This window comes from Podarcis cretensis (genome assembly GCF_951804945.1).
Source record: "Podarcis cretensis genome assembly, chromosome: 11".
NCBI lineage: Eukaryota > Metazoa > Chordata > Lepidosauria > Squamata > Lacertidae > Podarcis > Podarcis cretensis.
In genome coordinates, this window is record NC_137180.1 from 36,924,317 (window position 1) to 36,946,723 (window position 22,407).

General features: G+C 41.1%; 1 protein-coding gene across 2 annotated transcripts in view; it reads left to right on the forward strand.

Annotated features, from left to right (window-relative positions):
* IQGAP2 (IQ motif containing GTPase activating protein 2) overlaps positions 1–22,407 on the forward strand; it is a 132,820-nt gene that overhangs the window by 9,159 nt on the left and 101,254 nt on the right. For both annotated transcript variants that reach the window (XM_079995285.1, XM_079995286.1), the window contains exon 2: positions 16,093–16,192. In XM_079995285.1, coding sequence (XP_079851411.1) covers positions 16,093–16,192 — 100 coding nt within the window. The remainder of the gene's footprint in view (positions 1–16,092; positions 16,193–22,407) is intronic.

A 22,407-nucleotide genomic window follows, 5' to 3' on the forward strand; every position in this document is an offset into this window, starting at 1 on the left:
ATACTTTAAGGAGCGTCTCCACCCCCATCGTTCAGCCCGTACACTGAGGTCCAGCGTCGAAGGCCTTCTGGCGGTTCCCTCACTTTGAGAAGTGAGGTCACAGGGAACCAGGTACAGGGCCTTCTCAGTAGTGGCACCCACACTGTGGAAAGCCCTCCCATCAGATGTCAAGGAAATAAACAACTATCTGACATTTAGAAGACATCTGAAGGCAGCCCTGTTTAGGGAAGTTTTTAATATTTGATGAATTATTGTATTTTAATCTTTTGTTGGAAGCCGCCCAGAGTAGCTGGGGAAACCCAGCCAGATGGGCAGGGTATAAATTTATTGTCGTTATTATTATTATTATTATTATTATTATTATTATTATTTATTATAGCTGTGGGTTGTGTGATCTGCCTTTAGCTATTCCCTCTCTTCTAACTTCCTGGCCTTTCATGTGTGGTCATTGTGTCTTTCCTTCTAGATGGGGAAGGGAAAACTTAGATTGGGTTTCCATTTATTTAATCCACTCATCATTTTTAATTACAGAATTAGTAGCCAGTTTGCACAACCACCTCACATGGTATTCTGCAAAACATAATGAATTTACATTTTGGTTTGTTAAGCTGCCACATGTCTTTAATTTTGTGGTTTATATAGTAACTGAATTGAAATTGAAGCAAGAAACATGTCAAACTGGTTAATTTGAACTGGCATCAACGTGCCAGTTCCTCAATTTGAACTACATCAACGTGCATTTGTTCAAATATTGGCCATTGTGGAAAATTGCCACTTAGGAGTGGCTGGTACTGTGCGATCAAGGCATTACAGTTTAGTTTTATTCACTCTGAATACTTTTCCTGTATTGATTCCTCTTTCCCTCCCTGACCAGAGACATGGGGAGCATAGAGTAGGGAACAGAAGCTGACCAATGTGCCATTTTGACAAGTAGGCAAGGTTGTCCCACATGTCAGTCACCTGGCCTGGGGTTAGTAAAATGGTTTCTTTGTAGGTGTGACTTGATCCCTGCCTTCAGAGGAAGATCCTTTGCACCGCTGGCTTAATTTCAAGATGGTGATGCAAAGGGATATTTGGGCTTACAGCAAGACATTGACTGTATGAGGCTCTCTCTCTGTGGGTGGGTGGGTGGAAAGAGAGGAAAGCACTTCCATAATCAATTCTCCCCCGGCTTTTTGAGCAAAATCTAATGTTATGACTATGAGGCCCATCAGAAGTGAGTCCAATGACACAAGGGCAGGTTTTGTGGGTAGGGGAAAATATTGTCTTAACCAATGCATAGCCATTCTTTGATTTTATGTGCCTGGATCAAAAACTGCTGCTGGCACTGTAAATAGAGCTGTCTGGGTGAAAAAACGAGTGAAAAAATCTGCAGTCAAAGCTGTTGTGTGAAAGGGAAGGCTTGGCAACAGGAGACTTATGTGGATTTTTTTGGGATTTCCCAGATTTTGAAGTGGGGAGTCCTTTGCAAAACCAATTTAGATTACAACCTCAACTACAAACTGACAGCTGGCATTGAGCCATCCCTTTCTCATGACTGCTTTAACCTGAGATGGTTAGTGATCGACATGTAATGATGTTGCTGAATTTTGGGATGGGATTCAGGTTGGAAATAAGGGGTGTTCTTGCTATCTTAGCTTAAAATCCATTTGAACTTTGGTTTTAGGCTTGTCTTGCAAATAAATTTGGGGTACGCATTCCAAGCTGCTCCTATCCACATTCCCCAAAGCTTAGCTTTCTAGCAGCAGCATTCAGGAAGTGGGCATGAACGGGAGGGCTGTTTCTTTAACCTTCATTAGGCCTGAAAGCTTTTTTGCAGGAATTGGTAGCTTGCAAAGGATTACAGAGTGTTAAAGACATTAGTGTCTTTATACCTGGGTTCATGTTAATAGACTTTAAATTAGAAACAATAAGTGTCAGGGAAGAATGGAACTATAAGAGAGTAGCAGTTTGATCTTTGGATGAGTAGCAGTTTATGTTGTGAACCACCCTTTGATCTTTGGATGAAAGACAGTATACAAATGTAATTAAATGATAGATAGATAAATAAATAAATTGGAGCAAACCAGTGCGGAATGTCAAAATTGCCTGTATCTGCTGCCAAGACACAGGACAGAGTATGGAATAACTGGTATTGGGCTGTTGTGAGAGACTTGTATGCTGGGGATAGATGACAAGAAATTGCTGTCAATTTCTTGGTGGAAAACTTTGGAAGTTGGTCCTTCCTAACCTATTTTGATGCCCTTTTATTGGCCGCCTTGTTACCTTGTATTGGGAGAATTTTCCCAGTTACTATTTGAGACCTTTGAGCCAGAATATTAAGAGTCTTGGAATTAGGTGTTCCAAGTAAAGCCAGAATGTTGCATCTGATTATTTGTTGGACCAATTAAAAAAACTGAGTGATATGTTTTTGTTCAGTGTGGTTCGTTGTTCGATGTGGTCTGGCCCCATGCCTTATAGAAAAATGCATATACAGTAATCGGGTTTGGGGAATGACAGCCATTCAGGTGAGTCATTCAGAAAATTTCTGGATCAGTGCTGTTAGCCTCTAAACAGCTTCAGGATTGGGGTGGACTATTTTGAAGAAGTTTATTCTATGTGGTTCCCCACTTCAAGTGTTAATGGTGAGAGATGTGAGACAGAACCATTCATAGGTGGCAGCTGCAGCGCTTGGGTAATACCTAAATTGGCCTTCAGTCAACTGTACGAATTCATTGGGAGCCTTAGAATCTCAAAATGATTTAAGTTTCTAATTCTGATATTCCTGTTTGTGGGGGAAATGAGTTTTTATATCAATGGATACTTTGTTGGACATTATTGTAACAATTTATTTGTATAGAAAATGAAATGCAATTTAAACTGGTTTTACTTTTAATATAAGTAGTTCAAAAGTCCAGGCTTTGGAAGCCAAAGTATTCCCTCTCAACTTAAAAACAGATCAAAAGTAATCATGGAGAAAGCTGTTAGGAATTTCCAAGGTGAATTAAATGCTTATATTGAATTGGGAAGACTAAAAACCAATATTCTAGATGGGCAGCAAGTGACCTCTTGTGCTTTAAAAGGATTTGTTCCAGCTGTGTGAGCTGGAAAATCTAAAGCTTTCCCACCAATTAACCTAACTCTGAAACTCAGCAATTTGAAGTAATTCAGATGTATTGCGTCTGTAGAATGGTGCAGAGAACCACACTACTGAACTTTCCCTGGCATGTTTTAGGAATGAGAGTCTTCTCAGTGATGAAGGGATGTGACTCTGTGATAGAGCACATGCTTTGCCATGCAAGAGATCCCAGGTACAGTTCCCAGTTTTCCCAGGTAGGGCTGGGAAAGACTTCTGTCTGAAACCCTGAAGAGCCACCATCAGTCAGTTTAGACAATGCTAAGCAAGATGGACCAATAGTCTGACTCTGTTTAATGCAGCTGCTTAGCTTCCTATTTATATATCAGTATTCCCAGGATAAAGTATAAGAAAACAATCGAAACATGTCACTTCAAAAGGTCTATGTGCAGTAATCCAAGCAGAAGAAACCTGGAATAGCTGTCATGACAAAGGAAGGAAAAGTATATTTGTTTCAAACCCAGATATAAGAACATAGGCAGCTGTGCTTGCAGAGTGAATTTGGAGCTGATTTTGTTTTGCATATTATTAAATATGGTTTATAATAGTATAGTTTCTGGATACAGTAATGATGTTCATTTAATGATTGCACAGAAATATAATAGCCAAACAAATACTGAGTTCTATTCAGATGAGATCAGTTTTACCCATGTCACAAGACTAGAATAATGTTTAAAGTTTTGGGGAAGTACTTGTTTAAAAAAAACAAGTTGAAGTTATTCTGGACACAGATTGCATGTAGCTGTGTTGATAATTTAACTGGGGTGGGAACCCAAAGTAATAGTAGAGTGATTTTATTTTTTCCCTTGTTGATCTTCTTTCCACCACCACCCCATATTAAGATAAACTGAAGTCCCAAACAAGAAGGGTTTTCATGTTCTATCAAAAAACTTCATTAGGCTGGATGCTAAGCAAAAAACAATAGAAAACAAAAAAGCAGGTTGGAGGGAATTGGAGAAGGAAATGTTGTTGGGCAAGATGGGAAAAAGCCTGAATCTGCATTTTGTAATATTCTTAAAATGGAATGGGGGAGTTTGCACAACTTGATTAGGCACAACTTGGTAGGAGGCGGGAGGAAATAATTTTAAAAATCTGAGTTTGCAGTAAAGACAAGGAACAGAGAAGCATGATTGTTTCCCTATTCAAAATCTAAATACCAGCAGTTTTTCAGCTCTGTCTTTATCACTAATCTGGTGTGATACTGTCTGAGGCAAAGTAAAGAAAATTTGAGAGTACTTATTGGCAAAGATAGAAATCATTTTAGTAATCACTTTATTATTTATACCCCACCCATTTGACTGGGTAGCCCCAGCCACTCTGGGCGGCTTCCAACATTTCAGATAGTGCACTGCAAATTTAGTCAATGGAAGTCATTGTTTTGCATAGCTATCCTAATATGAGTGACCTGTAAATATTCTATATCTGTAGGAAAAAGCAGTTGAATGTTAGTACAGGGTACTATAGGGAGAATTGGCCTTGTGTGCCCAGAGTGGCTTGGGAAACCCAGCCAGATGGATGGGGTATAAATAAAACAACACCACAAGATCCTTCCCAGAATATTGACTGGTCCCTGGAATACCTTTTGGGACATGTGAAAGGGTGAATATGACTATTACTGCTTTTATACTCCATTGGCACTTTTAGACAGAAGTTAAGCAAGGCATAATTTAGAGATGAGTGAATAAAAAATGGATAACCAATATTGTGCCCTCTAGGTCAGGGGTCAGCAACTAAAGGCCCTTGGGCCACAAGCAGCCCATGGGAGTCATTTAACCAGCCCCCGATCCACCCCCGAACTGAGCTACCCGCTTGGTGAGTTCCCCCGTGCTGCACTAAACTGGCACAGTGCGGCGCGGGGACTTGCTCCCATGGCACTGGAAATCACGTCTACGCAGACGCCAGAAATCGCAGGCGTGCATGCTCACGCACGCTCACAATCCGGCCTACAGAGGATCTCTGCAGGAGTGAACCAGCCCAGGTGAGGTAAACCTTGCCGACCCCTGCTCTAGAACTACAACTCCCATCAGCCTTGGCCACCATTGTCAGGGATGTTGAATGTTGTATTTGAAAACATCTGGAGGCTACCTCTGGTACAAAGAATAAGGAAGTAATAATAGAGAAGTTGAAAAGGCAAATCTGAGGGACAGATGCCTGAGATCAGCCTTCAGCTGTTGCATTAAGATTTTATAACCTTTGGCTTTTGAAGCTGAGAATATCCACAGAGTGAAGAAATACAAGCATTCATCAACAAAGAGAGGAAACTTTAAATGGATATGGCATAGAAAGGAAAACCTAGTTGACAGTAGTGGAGAGATGAGTGAAGAAAGGATCAGGAAAAGAGAGTGGCAGAATACAAAATAAAAAGTGGGGAATGATGAGGGATTGGTGTACAGTACTAAAAAGTAAAGTACCATAGTCAAGATGAAACAATACGAAGAAGTCAGAGTTCTCAAAGCCATGGTAGAAAGAAGTGAACAAAGTTTTGGGGTGTTAAACTTTTAATGACAAGAGCAAAATGTAAATAATAAGCACCCAGACTACTTAGGAGAATAAGTGGTTACTTATACAGCCTTTATTTTTCTTAGTACTGTATATTGTAGCTCCCTGCACTGCATTGTAAATCACTTATGAAATTTTTGAGTTTCACATGCAACTTGTCAAAAAGTTTACTCACCCTCTCGGTGTGGCGGCATTGCAGGAAGGTGGAGGCTCCTGTAAGACTTCGACGAGGGAATTCAGGATTGGCATCCTGTCTGGAGCTGGATCCTAGCCTGCACCCAAGATTGGCAAATGGGGCTGCAGGCTTGGATACAGGCTGGGCCAGGGGGCAGAGTTGACGGTGCAGGAAGGCTTCCCTCTGGTCTGTGCCCTGGCCATTTAAACACCCTGCACCCTGGAGCCCTTACCTGTTTTCCCTCACCGGATTGTCGGGATCATCATTGGAGCTGGTTTTCTTCTTGGATTTGGCACTTTGTCTCTTCATTTGCCACAGCTGTCACCACACTGCAATCGCTGCTGCCTTTTGCCACCTGAGTGAAATCACTCGAGCTGAAATCACTGGCCATTGCTTGTCAAAAACTGAAGGGTTTTCAGATATTTCACAAAGTTCAGTTATACCTATTTAGATCTAGATTTCTCTGGATCAAAGTTACAGTCTTGCAACTCTAACTGTGGCCATAATCTTTCTTTCTTTCTTTCTTTCTTTCTTTCTTTCTTTCTTTCTTTCTTTCCTGTTGTGGTATTTTTTCTCTTTCCAAGTACAAGGCTTAGTTGTATAGAAAACATGTCAGTTGTCTGTGGCTTCCCTTCAACACCATAAGCAAGGAACTTTTCCTCCTCTAACATGCCAAGAATGTTGTGTTCTGTGGTTATTCTGCAAAATGTTGATATTTGTCCAAACTGTGTGGTGGTACAAATATCTTCTGGTTTCCAAACTATAGTCTGTTTCCCCCTGTATTAATAAATGTATGCAAGACACGTGCATGAGTATTTGATAGCATGGAGTTGCACTTTTGCACCACTGAAATGTATAATTATAGTGGCTAATGGAAATAGATAATAGAATATTCATTGATTCATTTTTGCATTAACTGACATTCTCCAATCCATTGTTCTAAACTTTAATCTGGGTCAATACTTCTAATTCTGTAATAGATATTTAACAATGGGGGATATTTTGGGTATGAGGGTGTAATACTGGGGCCTACCATAGCTTCCCTGTTGTTGCACCAGACCTGTGTTCCTCTGCTTGTCTCTTGTCTCACGTAACCAGATTGCCTTTCAAAACTTCTTGATTCATAAGCAGGGGGAAATAACTTTCTTTAAAATTGTTCTAGCAATGGCATTCTGTTCTGCGAATCAGGTTTAGGATAATTTTTATCATGTTGCTTTTCTGCTAGTGATGACAACAATCTTGAGCTGCAAAGTTTTGTAAACTATCCCTATAAAATTGAGATGCATTTTAACCTGTCTACTTAGCCTTGTCTCTCGACATTTCAGCATCAGCCAACTGTTTTATAAAACTACAATTTGGTTTTTAATAGCTGACTGGCCTCCGTCCAGTAGTGAATTACCTTGGAACCGCATAGGCTCTTAATTCATGTGATCACCAGCTAAATACAAATTGGCTCAAGACAAGAGGTGAAAGTTCATTGGCTTATTTTACCAGTAACATGCTGGTATGGCTTTTGTGTGCAGAACCACATTGAACAACAGCTACTTTAACTCTGCTAGGATAGCTCAATCAGTAGAGCATGCAACTCTTAATCTCAGGATCCGGGATTCGAGCCCCACGTTGGACAAAAAATTCCTGCATTGCAGGGGATTGGTCTAGATGACAGTCGTGATCCCTTCCAACTCTACAGTTCTATGATTCCAATACAGAAGAAAGCAACAGAACACAGCAAATTGGTTTCAGAGTGTATATATGTTCCCCAGCTTCAAACTGGAAAGTAGTTTTGTTCAAATAAATGTGGGAAGCCACCTACACTCACACTTCCTAATTCCTCTTAAATCTACCAAACACATTTGCAATACCTGGTGAATTTACATTTTCCCAGTGCTAAGAGAGAGCATATGGTATTGCTTATTGCACTTCAAAAGCTTCAGCGTGAAATCTCTGGGTGTTTGCTTAAGTACTCTGAAAGTTTTAAATTTTAAGGCCTAGTTCTCACTGAGGTAGTATTGAATCACAGAATTGTAGAGTTGGAAGGGACCTCTGGGGTCATCTAGTCCAGCCTCCTGGAATGCAGGAATCTCAACTAAAGCATCCATGACAGATGGTCATCCAACCACCGTTTAAAAACCTTCAAGGAAGGAGAGCCTACGACCTCCCAAGAGAGTCTGTTCCACTGTCTCTAACAGCTCTTAGTGTCAGAACGTTCTTCCTGATGTTTAGTCAGAATCTCCTTTCTTGTAACTTGAACCCATCGGTATGGGTCCTACCCTCCAGAGCAGGAGAAAACAAGCTTGTTCCCTCCCATATGACAGCCCTTTAGATATTTGAAGATGGCTGTCGTATCTCTTCTCAGTCTCCTCTTTACCGGGCTAAATATGCCAACTCCCTCAACCATTCCTCATAAGGCTTGGTTTCCAGATCCTTGATCATCAAAGTAAAGCAAACTGTGTCTTATTCTATTTCAGATAGCAGGTGGGGGTCCAGGTGAAAATGCTTCTTTGTACGAAGAGATTCCCTCGATGCAGAAAATTAATATGGCAGTGTCATGGGTTATAGCTCTGCCCAGCCAAGTTACCACTACTCCTTTCAACAACATGCCAGTTTTTTATGTTCACTGAATTTCTTTGCTGTCAGAAGTGGTACAGCACAGATACAGATTTATGGCTTAGATTTACCAGTTGCACTAAGATCTCTGTGCTGAAAACTGGGAATAGTGTGTAAGGCAGTTGTTTATTTGTTTGCTTTATTGCCCACCCTTCACCATAAGCTCCCAGGGTGGGTCATAACAATTTAAAAGGCAACATTAAATGCAGTTTAAAACTGCTACAGTATGACAATTTGCCAGCAGTATTGCAACAATATGGTTTTGGTATTGCGCTTGTGGCTTACATGAATGTGCGGGTGACTTTTAATTCATTCTCCCTGGTGTGAGTGGAAGCAACAAACCACTGACTTAGTGCTGCATCTAGAATGAGGAGTCATGGTTTGTTTTACTCCCTGGTTTCTTGACCATGATTTGTTTAAGCAAAGCCAATCGCATACCTTGGTTTGGCATAACTAGTCAGGCAACGTAAGTTGCTAGTGTGAGGGGAGGAGCAAAGCAAATGTGATCTACACATGCAAGGTGAGCTGCTAACTAACGTTTACTGTGCCATGGGAAGGCAGCCTCTGTGCTTGTTTGCTTGGATAAGAAACTGGAGGGTGGCACACAGTGTGGCTTAATAGGATATGTGTTAGTCTGTACCACGTCTTCAGATGATGTGCTAAATGGTGCCTAGACTAACATGCATCTGGTTCCATGCAGAAATGTGTTTGTAGACTTATCTTTTGCTGCAGATGGTTATGTAGTGATTCTTCTAAACAAAGCTATCAGCACTGTATGCTTCTTACTCGCTCCCCCCTCCCCAGAATCTGATTGCATATCAACATTTATTAGTCCAACATCCATCAATAATTCATTAATGCCTTCAGTCTTATGTAATATAAAGATATATCTATTTTGCATAGGTTAAATTTAGCAGAGTAGAATGTATCACATTTTTGGCAAGCTGCCTGTTTCATGAAACTGATTTTTTGCTTTCTTACTTTCTCTCTTCCATTCTTCCCTTATCCCTCCCTCATAAGATGCCTAGATACTGGGGGTGGGCAAATTATGACTTTGCCACATTGATAGATAGATATTTATTTATTTATTTATTTATTTATTTATTTATTTATTTAACATCCATTGCTCACAAAGCTCAACTTTTATGTTCAGTCTACATGCCTGCAGTGCACTCTGGTTGCCATAGCAAAGTGGAAAAGCTCTAGTTTTCCGTGTAATCTGTTTCCTCAAAGATGCCGAGCTTTTCTCAAATTCTAAAGTAGCTTTTCAAAAATGGCATTGATAAGAGTTGGTAAAACAGTAATACAAAACATTTCTCCTCCAGTGAAATATACTGGAATGTTGTGTGTGTGTGTAAATCCTGCAATTGCTAGGGGCCTGTTTCAGTCAACAATTTAGGATTACTGCTTAATAGTTCTATTATTGCACTTAAAAAGGAAATTTCTTCAACTGGACAGTAGGCTAATGCTATCTTTTCAAAATATCTGGCACATGAGTTATATATAGAGTAGTTAATGAAGACTGAATGTCAATGGCAACCTTATGGCATGGTGACAAAGTTGTAATCTTGAAGTAGTACAGTATATCTCACAGAGGCCTAGCATGTGCTGGGCTGGGGCCCCATCTCCCCAGGTGCATTTTTTTGAGAGGACATAACCAGGTGCCCCCATGACAGGCTCCCTTGTTGAGGCTGGAACCGTGGGGAGGGAAGCCGCACCTGGGCTGGGCCTGATGCCACTCATCTGACTGGGTTGCTCTAGCCAGTCTGGGAGGCGTCCATCAAATCAAACACATTGGCTTGTATGCAGGAGAAGGTGGCAATTCAGTCCTCAGCATCTCCATTTAAAAGCTCTTGAGGCAGGAAAGACATTTGCCTATGACTTTGGAAAACTGTTACCATTTAACAGTAGGCAAGATTGGACTGGATGGACTAGTAGCCTGGCTATAAGGCAGTTTTATATGGGCAGGGAAGGGCTGTAGCTCAGGGCAGAGCATACAGAAGGTCCCCAGTTCAGTCCCCAGCGTCTCCAGATAAAGCTTAGGGACTTTCTCAAACCCCAGAGAGCTGCTGCTAGTTAGTGTAGTGTAGAGGCAGTACTGAACTAGGAGGGCCAATGGCCTGACTTTGGTATAAGGCAGCTTTCTACATTCCAGCTGGGTTAACAGTGACTTGGAGATTTATTAACATGGACCAGAGCCCAAAGGGCCACTTTAGGTGTGCTCAGAAGTTTTGGATATATGCCCAGTGGGGTTCTTCTGAATGGCAAACCCAAATGCTGTTTTGCAGAGACAAAGTAGTGTACAGGATAGAGTGACTTGGAGGAGCACCAAGATTGCAGTTTCAAAAGTAATTTGGCGTAATGCAAGAGTGGCTTTTGCTAGGAATATTGAATCCTCAGACCTCCCTGAATATGCAGAGCTAGTTGCACTCTTCTTTGGATCGAGTTCATCATATATTTGGATCCTGGGAGGAACTGTACTATTTGGGTAAATTGTTTTTGTGGATTATATTTAAGCATTGTTGTTTCTCTCTCTTTCCAATGCCTGCTGCTTGCCTTCATTCCTGTTACTTGTAGATTTCTAGATGCAGAGCCCTTTGTCTAAACATCACAATTGAGAGTATTATATGACTGTCATCTCTAGTCTTGTTTATCTTATCTTGCCTGACAACAGGATTTGTCCTTCCCTCCTTCTTGACTCCTTATGCTGCAAAACAAAAAAAATTCCTTCCAGTAGCACCTTAAAGACCAACTAAGTTAGTTCTTGGTATGAGCTTTCGTGTGCATGCACACTTCTTCAGATAAGATCTGAAGAAGTGTGCATGCACACAAAAGCTCATACCAAGAACTAACTTAGTTGGTCTTTAAGGTTCTACTGGAAGGAATTTTTTTTGTTTTGACTATGGCAGACCAACACGGCTACCTATCTGTAACTGGAACCCCTTATGCTGCATACAGCTTTCATGATTATATAATTGAAAAGCTAGTTAAGAAATGAAAGTTATCTTGCCTAACCCATTACTAATCAGTACAGAGAAAGAATCTTGCATACAGTATAAGATAGCACAAACTAATCTATTTTGAAAGCTGTTTTGGTTGTGCACCACTAACAAAGAGATGAGGAATGAAGCCCAGATAAAACAAGCAAATGCTCTAGCAACTAATAATTTACTACAGTGGAATAAACTCTACTTTTATTAACTTGAGTTATTCCCTGTTGACTTAAATTATAAGCTGATTGCAGCCAAAGTGTTTTGTTTTTACCAGAGGTTGTTAATTCAGATGCCAAAATATCACAAACTGTGTGAACAGTGAACCCAAATTCTCCATGTGGAACTACCGTAGTTTTCGCTCTATAGGACACACTTTTTCCCCTCCAAAAATTAAGGGAAAATGTTTGTGCGTCCTATGGAATGAATGCAGGCTCCTTGGCTTCAGCGAAAGCAACACGAAGCCTCCAAAGCACAGAGGGAGCGCTCCCTCCACGCTCTGGAAGCTATGCGTTGCTTTCACTGAAGCCTGGAGAGCGAGAGGGCTCGGTACGCACCGACCCCTCTCGCTCTCCAGGCTTCAGGGATAGCTGCCCTGAAGCCTTTGGAGCGCAGTGGGACCTCACGCTGTGTTCCAAAGGCTTTGGGTTCCTTTTGCTGAAGCCGGGAGAGCAAGACTCTCCCGGCTTCAGCAGAGAGGAACAGCTGCACAGCGCCCCTTCAGTGAAGCGGAAGGAGAAATGGAAGGGGCTCCGTTTCTCCTGCCGCTTCACTGAAGGGGCGCTGAGCAGAGAGGGGGAGAATTTTTTTTCTTGTTCTCCCACTCTAAAACAAGGTGCTTCCTATGGTCAGGTGCATCCTATAGAGCGAAAAATACGGTAATAAGCTTTAAATTGCTTATTTTTATTCTTTGTTCTGATTTTGCTTTTTTAAAAAATAATTTTTGCTAAGTGCCATGGGTACTTAAGGGCAGTATTCCAATAAATAAATTGGCAAATAGATCAACAGCAGTTCTGTCAATTTTGCCATTATTATCTGATGACTTCTTGTGCGTGCACATTTCTATTTGCACTTGATGCCAGAATTGCCAGCTTTGTTTTTTAATTGACTTTCTTAAATTTGAGGGTTTGTGTAGTTCTACCTATACACACAAACTTGATACAGTGAGCTGGTTCAGCCAATTATATATTGCTCTTGTCTTGGCTTATTAAATTAAGTATTTCACACAGTTTTGAGTAAACTGCAATTTTAACCTGGAAGTCTCTAATTAACCATAATCTTCCCTTTCCATTCAAATTTGGGGATTATTTTATACTTTGAAATATTGTTTTTGTATTTTGACTTGTTAGCCACCTTGAGTCCTCAAAAAGTAGACTGGTTATATGATTTTAAAATAAATATGTAAATAAGTATGGTTTCCATCTTCAGAAAAAGCCAGGATATTGAAACCACAATTTGAACTTGGTTTAATATCCTGGGCTTCTTGTGAAACTGGTAACCAAGTTTCCTGGTTGAGACAAAACAGGAAACTGGTTAATTGAATACTTCCTGGTTATGCTATGAAGAGATAAGATAAGGGTTTGCATGCATGGACAAAATACTCATTGATATCTTAGCTTCTTAAGCCAACATTTCATGTCCTTATAGGAGGGGCAAGGTAGTACGAAAAATATAAGATCATAGAAGCACCCCAGCTATGGGGTTAAGAAGCAGCTTGGTGTTTATAGTCACAAGAAACCAGTGGAAGGAAAAGCTTTTGTTGGAAGAACTGGACATGGAGGAACAGATTAATTTCTTTCCTGAGCGCAAATCATCCTATGTATGAGATAAGCCAACAGGTGTAACATATGCCAAACCAGTTGCTATGGCAACAGCCCAGTGCTATCTATATAAATGATTAAGGCATGTCAATCAGTGAGTCTGTCCATGAGTCAGAGTCTGTGTTACATCTTAGAATTGCTAGAGCAACAGAAATGCTTTCTGCTTGTATATATCAGTATCTGTATGTATCTGCAAAGCCTACAAGCTGTATGTATATATCAACATCTGGAACGGTATTACTGAGATCTTCTCTTCTGCAGCAGTTCCTGTGAAACTGCCAGTCTGAACACATTCCTACCTTCTATAGCGCTTCTCAGTGGCTTGTGGTTATCTCAGCAACAATGCTGACATATTTAGGGTTGAATAGAGGGTTTCATCATATCTAAACACTGAGCTTCAAGGCATAACAGGTGGCCTTGGTGGTGCAGAGTGCCTTCTGTCCACTTTGGCAGGTGGCCCAACTGCACCCCTATCTGGACAGGGATAACCTAACTTCTTTTATCTTTGCTCTGGTAAGCTCTAGGTTAGATTACTGCAACATGTTATGTGTGAAAATTGCTTAGGATCTTGGTGGACCCCTTAATAATTTTTCTGCCTGTTGTAGCAACCGTATTGTTGCATTATTTTTGCATTAAAATGTGAATCCCAAGAATTCAGATTGTTATACAATAGAATTCTGTGTCTTTCTGACTCCTAATCCTCTCTCTACCCTTTTCTAGTCACTTCCTCTCTCCCATCACTTCTGGTCCATCTCTGAGCAGCCGCTGCTGCCGTTCACGGTTGCTCTGTGCTTATTCTTCACCAACAGGCCATAGGCCACCAGAATGAAATTTGCTGACCAATTTCAGAGAAACTGGGGCAAGGTTGAGGTGGTGCACAACTTGCTGGTGGCTACTGATGGCTGCAGAAGTCAACAAGTGGGTGGTTCCTTCTTCGTCTCATTCTCCTCTTCAAAACCAGGAGCCCACTTTGTGAGAAAGGATGTAGGCATTGCACAGTGTTGCTGTTTTGATCACCCTATACCACACACTGCTCCTGGGTTGGGGGGCAGTGTTCTTTACCTGGAGGTCATATTGTAATGTTTGAGGGTTTATTGTGTTTTAAGGAGGAGGAGGAGGAGATGGTTTGGGGATATGGTCTTGCCAGTTATTGATTATGATGATGCTTTTGTTTTAATTGTAAGCTGATCTGATTGTGATTTCGTTTTATAACATTTCAGAGGTGTTGTACCCTAGAATATACCTGTGGAATTTGGGTTTGGGAACGGCTAACACTGAGAGTGGGACCCAGGCTGTTATGACATGCTGCCTTAACCTTGGCCTTGATTGTGGATGGGAGGAAAGAATAGCAGGAAAGTAGGGTTGGGGCTGAAACTTTCATTCCCTACCCTGCCCATCAAACTTAATGGACATTTTGTTTGTATGTTATAAATAGAAGAACCATTGTTTACACTCCTCCAATTCAATCTAACTTTCATATTGAGGCAACCCTACAGTAGTATTAAAAGTGCTTTTAAATTATAGAGGCAAAGCTCATGAAGCCTCTTTGTCTATGTATAATCTATAATCTGACAGTGTGGAGTCACAAAGATGTTATTTCAGGCAGAGACGAATGGATAACTGCTCAAAACATTCATGTAGCTTCCTCTCCTCTGCAATCATAAATTAGAAAGCCATATTGTTGTGTGTATTTGTGAAAGGTTTTATCAAGTCCCACAAAAGTGAGTATATAATTTTACTTCCCAATTGCTGAGTAGAAAAAAGGGATTAAAATAGTTTGAAACCTGTTTTAGATACATTCAGTGTGTATAGGTATATTGATAGCCATCATGACTAAAGATAGTTGAATGATAGATAGATGATTGGGCTATCTATGATTTCCAGTATGCCTCTGAATGCCATTTCCTGGGGAACGCAAGCAAGAGTGTTAAGTTGCACTCATGCCCTGCTTTGGGATTTCCAGAAGCATCTGGTTAGCCACTGTGGGAAAAGGATTCTGGTTTAGGTGGCCTTTGATCTGATCCAGCAGGGCTTAAAATATATACATTCTTAGGGCAGAAGAGATCGCTTCTGGATGTGGAGGTTCCATTTAGCACTGTGGCCCAAAACTAAATTCATTGGTAAAAATGCTTCCAAAGTTAGTAGCTTCAGATGGGTCCAGAAAATTAGCAGAACCGCATTATGCAGATGAAAGTCAGAAGGCTACAGGGAATGGCAATGCTTTATACTCCTGTTATGTGGATGATCATTAGGTTTTGATGAGATCCTTCTATTTTTGTCCTAAAAGAAGCAAATTGGAATATGACTGAAAGTTGCATTATTTTACTACACTTGCTTTGAATCTCCAAATCTATCATTTCATGCTGCCCTTAAATACCATTGCCCTTAAATATTTTATATTCTACTGTTTTGTAACTGAAATTCATAATGTCCTCTTAATTGTTAGCCTTTGTTTATCATTCTACTTTTGTTGGGGAAATAATATCTCACAGTTGTTCTTACTCAAGATTACTGCCTTTAAAAAGTGAATGAACAATATATTTTAATGGGATGAGCATTCTTGAAATGATTTAGTATGTATCAACTATCTGTAGAATGTTGAAAGTACACTTTGCAAGTTTGTAAGCTTGTTTTGAAGCAACTGTTAAAGTATTCACATTTTCAGGATCGTCTCTTCCTTCTTTTCATACTATTTCTTTTAAAAAAATATATATGTTAAAATATACATTTGTTTAACAAACGGTAATTAAATGTATGCATTAAGCTAAAACAAATAATGTCCAATTTATAAAAAGCAATTGCACATATTTAACAAATCATTCCCTCCCCCAAGCTGTAATTGTTACTCTTCATTATGTGTAATTAGACATGATTTTGTATCTGCAGCTATTGTGGATGATGCACGGCTTTCAGCGGAGGAAATGGATGAAAGGCGACGTCAGAATATCGCTTATGAGTACTTATGCCACCTAGAGGAAGCAAAAAGGTAATAATGACATTCCTTAAGTATATTAAAATCAACCTGTTGAGGCTTCTGTCTCAAAAATATAGCATAAATGACATGTTGGTGTGGTTTACTTATAGCACTAAACCAGCATTTTACTGTCCTGGTCCCAAGCCCCAGATGTGGTTTTGGGCAACAAGCCCCTTCAGTCCCTGCCAGCACTGCCATGCATAGCATTAGGCTCATGTGCTCCACCTTCCTGCTCCTCTGCCCACATGAAACAACCTGAGTTTTATAAATCTCTATATAATGGATGTGATTCATCTAAGGAATCCACCCTGTCAGTGGAATGTTCAATGTAGTGCCATGTTGAATTCCACCCAGAGTCTCCAAATGAGTCCCTAAGGCAGTCCTCATTTCATATTTCCTTCTTGTATGGGGCTGATCCATTTCCATTGCATTATTAGTAGCTGAAACTTCTGCAACTGTGTGATAACACTAGTTGGGATGGTTGGAACTTAATATGGCTGTATCATTTTTTTATGATTGGCATTATACCTCTGCCATACTTACAGTACATTTTCCCATGCTAGTATTTTATTGGGGTTTTCATGGTAGCCGTATGCAGAAACCGACGTTTCTTTCCACTACAATTGTAACATGTTTGTGGTAATGGCCCACTTAGACATCGACATGTGTGTAAAGTTAGTACTGTATTATGTTTGCTTCAGTGTGCATAGGCCCCCACTCAAAATTTAATTTATTTACTTTCCATTCTGTTTTTAAGTTGAAGAGAACCTCTTTTTCTACCCACTTTAAGTAGGGTTGCCATATTTCAAAGAGTGAAATTCTGGACAGAGCTTTTTTTGGCAGAGTTGTTGAGCTTTTTTTTTTGAGCTACTGCCGACATGGGCTGCCATATGTATGGATTTTCCCGAACATTTTACCCATTTCTGCCTGGATACTGCTGATGACTGCAGTACTTTCTTTTGAATATGAATAGAGGAACTTTGTATACATTTGTATAAGTTTCTCTAGCTCTTAGACCACTTCTGTTCAATAAAACTTATGAACGTGTTAAGTTCATTGTTCAGAAAAAAATCCTTCTAAAAGTGTAAACATTGAGATTCCTTGCTTCTGAAATGTCATAAACTGCTATTTGCATGCTTGGGAAGAATTGTTAAACAAGACTGACTGTTACTGTCCGCAGTAGCCCTATAGCTGCCAATTACATTGCCTTAAGATGTCATAAAGACTTACATTATATTTGAAGCTCCTCTTACTTTCTTGGTCTGCTTCCTATTCCTAGTACAATCTCAATAAGCTGCATTTCTTCAAAAACTCAGTTCTAGTATTAGGACCATAGCATGGAGTAATTAGGAGAGTGTTATTGTGGACACTATCCAGTGAATGTCCATGAAACTCTTGCAGCAGCATCTCAATAGGCTAAAGCAAAGCTTCCCAAATTTGGGTCTCCAGCTGTTTTTGGACTACAGTTCTTATCGTCCCTGACCACTGGTCCTGTTAGCTAGGGATTGCTGGGTGATAACGCCAAGGCCTGGTGCCTCCCCCGCCAACGCAGCATCGCCCGGGATTCATCACTCTGGTCTCCCGTCACGCTGATGTGGCCCATAACCAGGGACATGACCACACGATTAGCAGAGTTCAAAACAGAAGCTCAGTCTTGAGGAGTAACATCTAAGCCTAATTTATTGCAAAATAAATCAAACGTAACAGAACAAAGAAAACATGGCTTCTCTCTCTGTCTTTCTTCTTTGGAGAGAGAACTGCAAAAGCAAAAGCTATGCAGAGCGGAAACAGCGTATCTCAGTTTCCTCTCACAAGACTCCAGTGCTGGAATGTAAACAGACATGTGACATGTAACAATCCCACACATCTGCAGCTCAGGAGGAATGGAATTCTCAACAGGGATGATGCGAGTTGAGTGGGACTTTGAATCCAGGACTGTTCTCTTATAAACATGTTAAAAGGTAAAGGACCCCTGGATGGTTAAGCTCAGTCAAAGGCGACTATGGGGTGCGGAGCTCATCTCGCTTTTCAGGCTGCGTTTCAGTCAGCGTTTGTCCACAGACAGCTTTCTGGGTCATGGGACCAGCAAGACTAAACTGCTACTGGAGCACGGAAGACTGACGAGTGCCAGTGCGCACGGAAATGCCATTGACTTTCCTGCTTCAGTGGTATGCTTTTGAACTGCTAGGTTGGCAGAAGCTGGGACAGAGCAACAGGAGCTTACCCCGTACTAGAATCTTAATTGGTAGTGGTTGTCCAGACCTTTGTCCTAAGGCAAGATATTCTGTACCTAAAAGATTGCTTCATAAAAGCGTCTCCAGCTTTCTTCTTAAACTAGTAAGAATATTCCAAAACATCACTAGATGGTTCATTCTAGCACTGAGCTGTTTTTAAATTGGGGAAAATTCTTCCTATTTTCACCTTCTGTGACAGACAATTCTTCTAGGTCTCCTATCAGTTCTTTCCAGTGTTTTGACATCCTCCTTGAATTGTGGCTGCTAAACTGAATGCAGTATTCTACCTTTTCAGCAGGGAAGTACTGCTATTGATCACCATGCTTGCATCCAGAAATTTGACTGTGCATTTCAAAGTGCCTCAGTTAATTAATAAGCCAACGTGGGTGGGTGTTTGTACTTTCAGCTGCTTTGTAAATTCCTGTCAACATTCTTCTTGTATCGTGGGTTTAATGAGAGAATTTTTCTGGGCTGAATTTGAAAGGGGAACTGTGGTGTTAATGATGGTGCTCCTGTAAACAGTGCTGTCTGTTACATTTTTACATTTACTAAAGAATAGGAAAGCAGTCTTTAAACATAGCAAGCCAACTGTAACCTTGTGGGGATAAAATTTGATCTTAAAACACAATTTATTCCATTTCATAGAGGCTGGAGCGAAACATCTGCTGAAGGTGTAATTCAAATCAGAAATGGCTCGGTGCTATACTGTTTCCTCATAATTTACTGGTTTTAAAGTCAGTTCTCAAAAAGGTCACTTGAATAATGTAAAGAAACCTTTAAAATTGCAGGGCAGAAAGTAATATTCTCAGGTGTTTTATAAAATGTCGGAAAAACCAACCACAAAACTGCAAAAGCACTATTGGCAGGCAAAAAATAATAATGAAATAAAGTAAAAGTCCAGGTGCTTGAAATGTGATTTATTCTATGCCCAAAGTGTTTCAGAACAGATCCATCCTCCGAGGCATATTTTTAGCAACCATCCTATCCATGTGCATGTGCCACTGTTGAGACATGGGGCAGTAGTCTTATCTTATTTCAAGCACCTAGAGTTTCCTTGTCTTTTCTTGTTTATCAAGTGGCTTTTTAGCAAGCAGTTTTTAAAGTTGCCAGGGTAGTTTTGCTTCTTTCCTCTCACTCTTTTTATTAATAGAAGTATGGAATAGAAGGGTATAGCTTTTAGATAAAGTGTTTTAAGTTTTAAATGTGCATATTCTAAGGATCAGTGCTACAGCACATTGCCGCCACCCCCCGCAACTCCTTCCCTGAGTGCTCTTTATTATGGGTTGGCATAACCTCACTGTATTTAAATCAACAACCATCTGCTCCCGTATTAAAATCTTTCTGCCTGAAGGTCTTCCTATCTGTACCATTGGCCTTGTTTCCACGTCGCGGGTTTAAACCATAGGAAAGTTGAACACACAGCAGGCTGATGTATGCTGCTGAAATTGAGGGCACTTTGCTCCGCCTCCACTTCTGTTCCTGCCATGCTGCTGGGAGCTAAGTCAGGGCCTAGTTTAGTGTTATGTCTTATTTCCTCCAAACAAACTTTGAGCAATAGGCCAAGAACAAATCTTGGTTGCAGTTCAAGGTTTGATGGAGAGAAATAAAATGTGAGGCCAGATTTGGACATAATGCTAAACAAAACCATGGTTTAGCTTAAGCAGTGCTTTTTTCTGGGGGGGGGATGCATACCCCTAAACATTTTGTGAATCTCAATTTGGCCTCATTGAGGGGCAGTATTTCAATATGAGCAGGAAAATGAGAGTACCCCTAAACTTTTTTTTTTTTTTTTTTAGAAAAAAAGCACTGGCTTTAACTATGGTTTAAAGTGATGTGTGAACTAGCTAAGCCAATGTCTTGTGCTCACTTGCCTGATAACCAAAGAGTTGAGTGGTCTTGGTTGTAGTGCCAGTGAAATCTCTTGGACTTGGTGCCCCCTTTCTTGTCAGACCTGAATTTTTTTTTTAATTATTTCAGTGGCTTTTAATACTTTAGTTTTTCTGTTTGTTGCTTTTAATGAACTGCTTTACATTTATTATTGATTTGTTTCATAGCTTTTTATTATAGTGTATGTGCTTTCTGTAAGTTGCTATGCCTGCTCTGTGAGAAAAAGAATAGGGTACAGATATTAAGCAACATCCTATGCAGATCGTAGCAGAAATAATATTTTTGGAATAAGTGTGGCCTTTGTCTTTTCATGTGTTTGGGTGTTTGCTCAGAGTTGAGTTCCATCTGCATGAAACATTAGATTTTGTTCCTCCTAGGGCTGTAGCTCAGTGGTACAGCTCCTGCTTTGCATGCTGAACGTCTCAGATTCAATCCACTACATCTCTAGCAAGGACTGGGCGAGATTTCTTGCCTGAAATTCTGTAGTGCCACTCCAAGGCAGTGTAGACAATACTGAACTAGATGGTCTAAGGGTCTGAGTCAGTATAAGGCAGCTTCCTGTGTTCCTACTAAGGATTTGAAAGACCGTGCTTCTAAACAGAATGCATGCTGTTAGCTGCGTTGGTATGCAGGGGTGAACAAAGGTGTTGTGACACCCGGGGCATGGCGTGACTACATAGCATGCATGTGCGCCATCACTATGTACGATGCATGTGCTGTATGTAGCGACGCAGCACATGCGCTGTACATAGCGGTTTGTTGCTGGCGCCGCTCCAGCGCCATACGGACTGTATGGCTGCAGCTGTGAACAGAGGATCCTCTACATGTGGCTGCAGCAGTGACGGAGGGATCCCACTGCCGTCCATACGGCGCTTGAGCGGAATCGGCAGCAAACCGCTATGTACAGTGCATGTGCGGCGGCGTTACATACAGTGCATACATTCGACGCTGCACATGCCCTGTACATAACGGTTTGCCGCCGGCGCTGGCATCCTCTGCTCGTGGATGCAGCCGCGAACAGAGGATCCTTCACATGCAGCTTCAGCGGCGCGATGGTTGCTCACACCACCGCGGTGGGGCACCTTCTTGTCACCCCCGCAGACATTGAACCAGGAGCGCACCCCCCCACCCCCCATTGTGACACCACTGTTTGGATGATGAGAGCATTTGCAATGTAAATAAATGTGTGATGTTTGTCTTTCTACAATTTTCTTCACTCTCTCTCTCTCTCTCTCTCTCTCTCTCTCTCTCTGTGTGTGTGTGTGTTTAAAAAACCCTCTTCAAAACTCATTGTTGAGTGGTTATTATTGAACTTGCAACAACAAGTGTTACATCTGATTTTTCTCTCTCCTCACCAATCATTAAAACATGTGAAACATTCTTAAGTACAATCTTATCAGGAGTAAGATTTGACTGTGCCCACTTAAAACTAGTTGAAACTAGGAATGCTGATAAGGTAATTGTAATGTAGCCGTCCAGTTCAACATCTCAAGTTTTATTGCAGTCCTAGCATTGCAAATGCAAACAATTGAAAACATAAGAGGAACTCTGTTGAATCAGACCAAAGGTTCATCTACTCTAGCATCCTGTTTCTCACAGTGCCCAACCAGATGCTTCCAGGAAGCCCACAAGCAGGGCTTGAAAGCAACTACAGTACTGTACCCTCTTCCACTGCTGCTCCCCCCTAGCTGTTGGGTTTCTGTAGTATTTCTGATTTCTGAACATGGGAGTGTCCCCAGAACCACCACAAAAAATAACCATTGATTGATCTATTCATCATACAGAGCCAAGTGTGGCATATAAAGTACATTTATATCCCAGCTTTTCTCCAAAGGGCTCAAGGTGGAGTGCAAACTTCTCCCTCTCTTCATTTTATCCTCATGACAACCGTGTGAAATAATGGGACTGCAAATTGTATGGACAGGGAAGGTTGCTCTAGTTGCTGTAGAGCAGTGGCGTAGCGTGGGTTGTCAGCACCCGGGGCAAGGCAAGTAATTTGCGCCCCCTAACCCTGGATTTGCGCCCCCTAACCCTATCCCTAACCCTAACCCCCAGATGTTGCGCCCGGTGCGGCCGGCCCCCCCTGCACCCCCCACGCTACGCCAC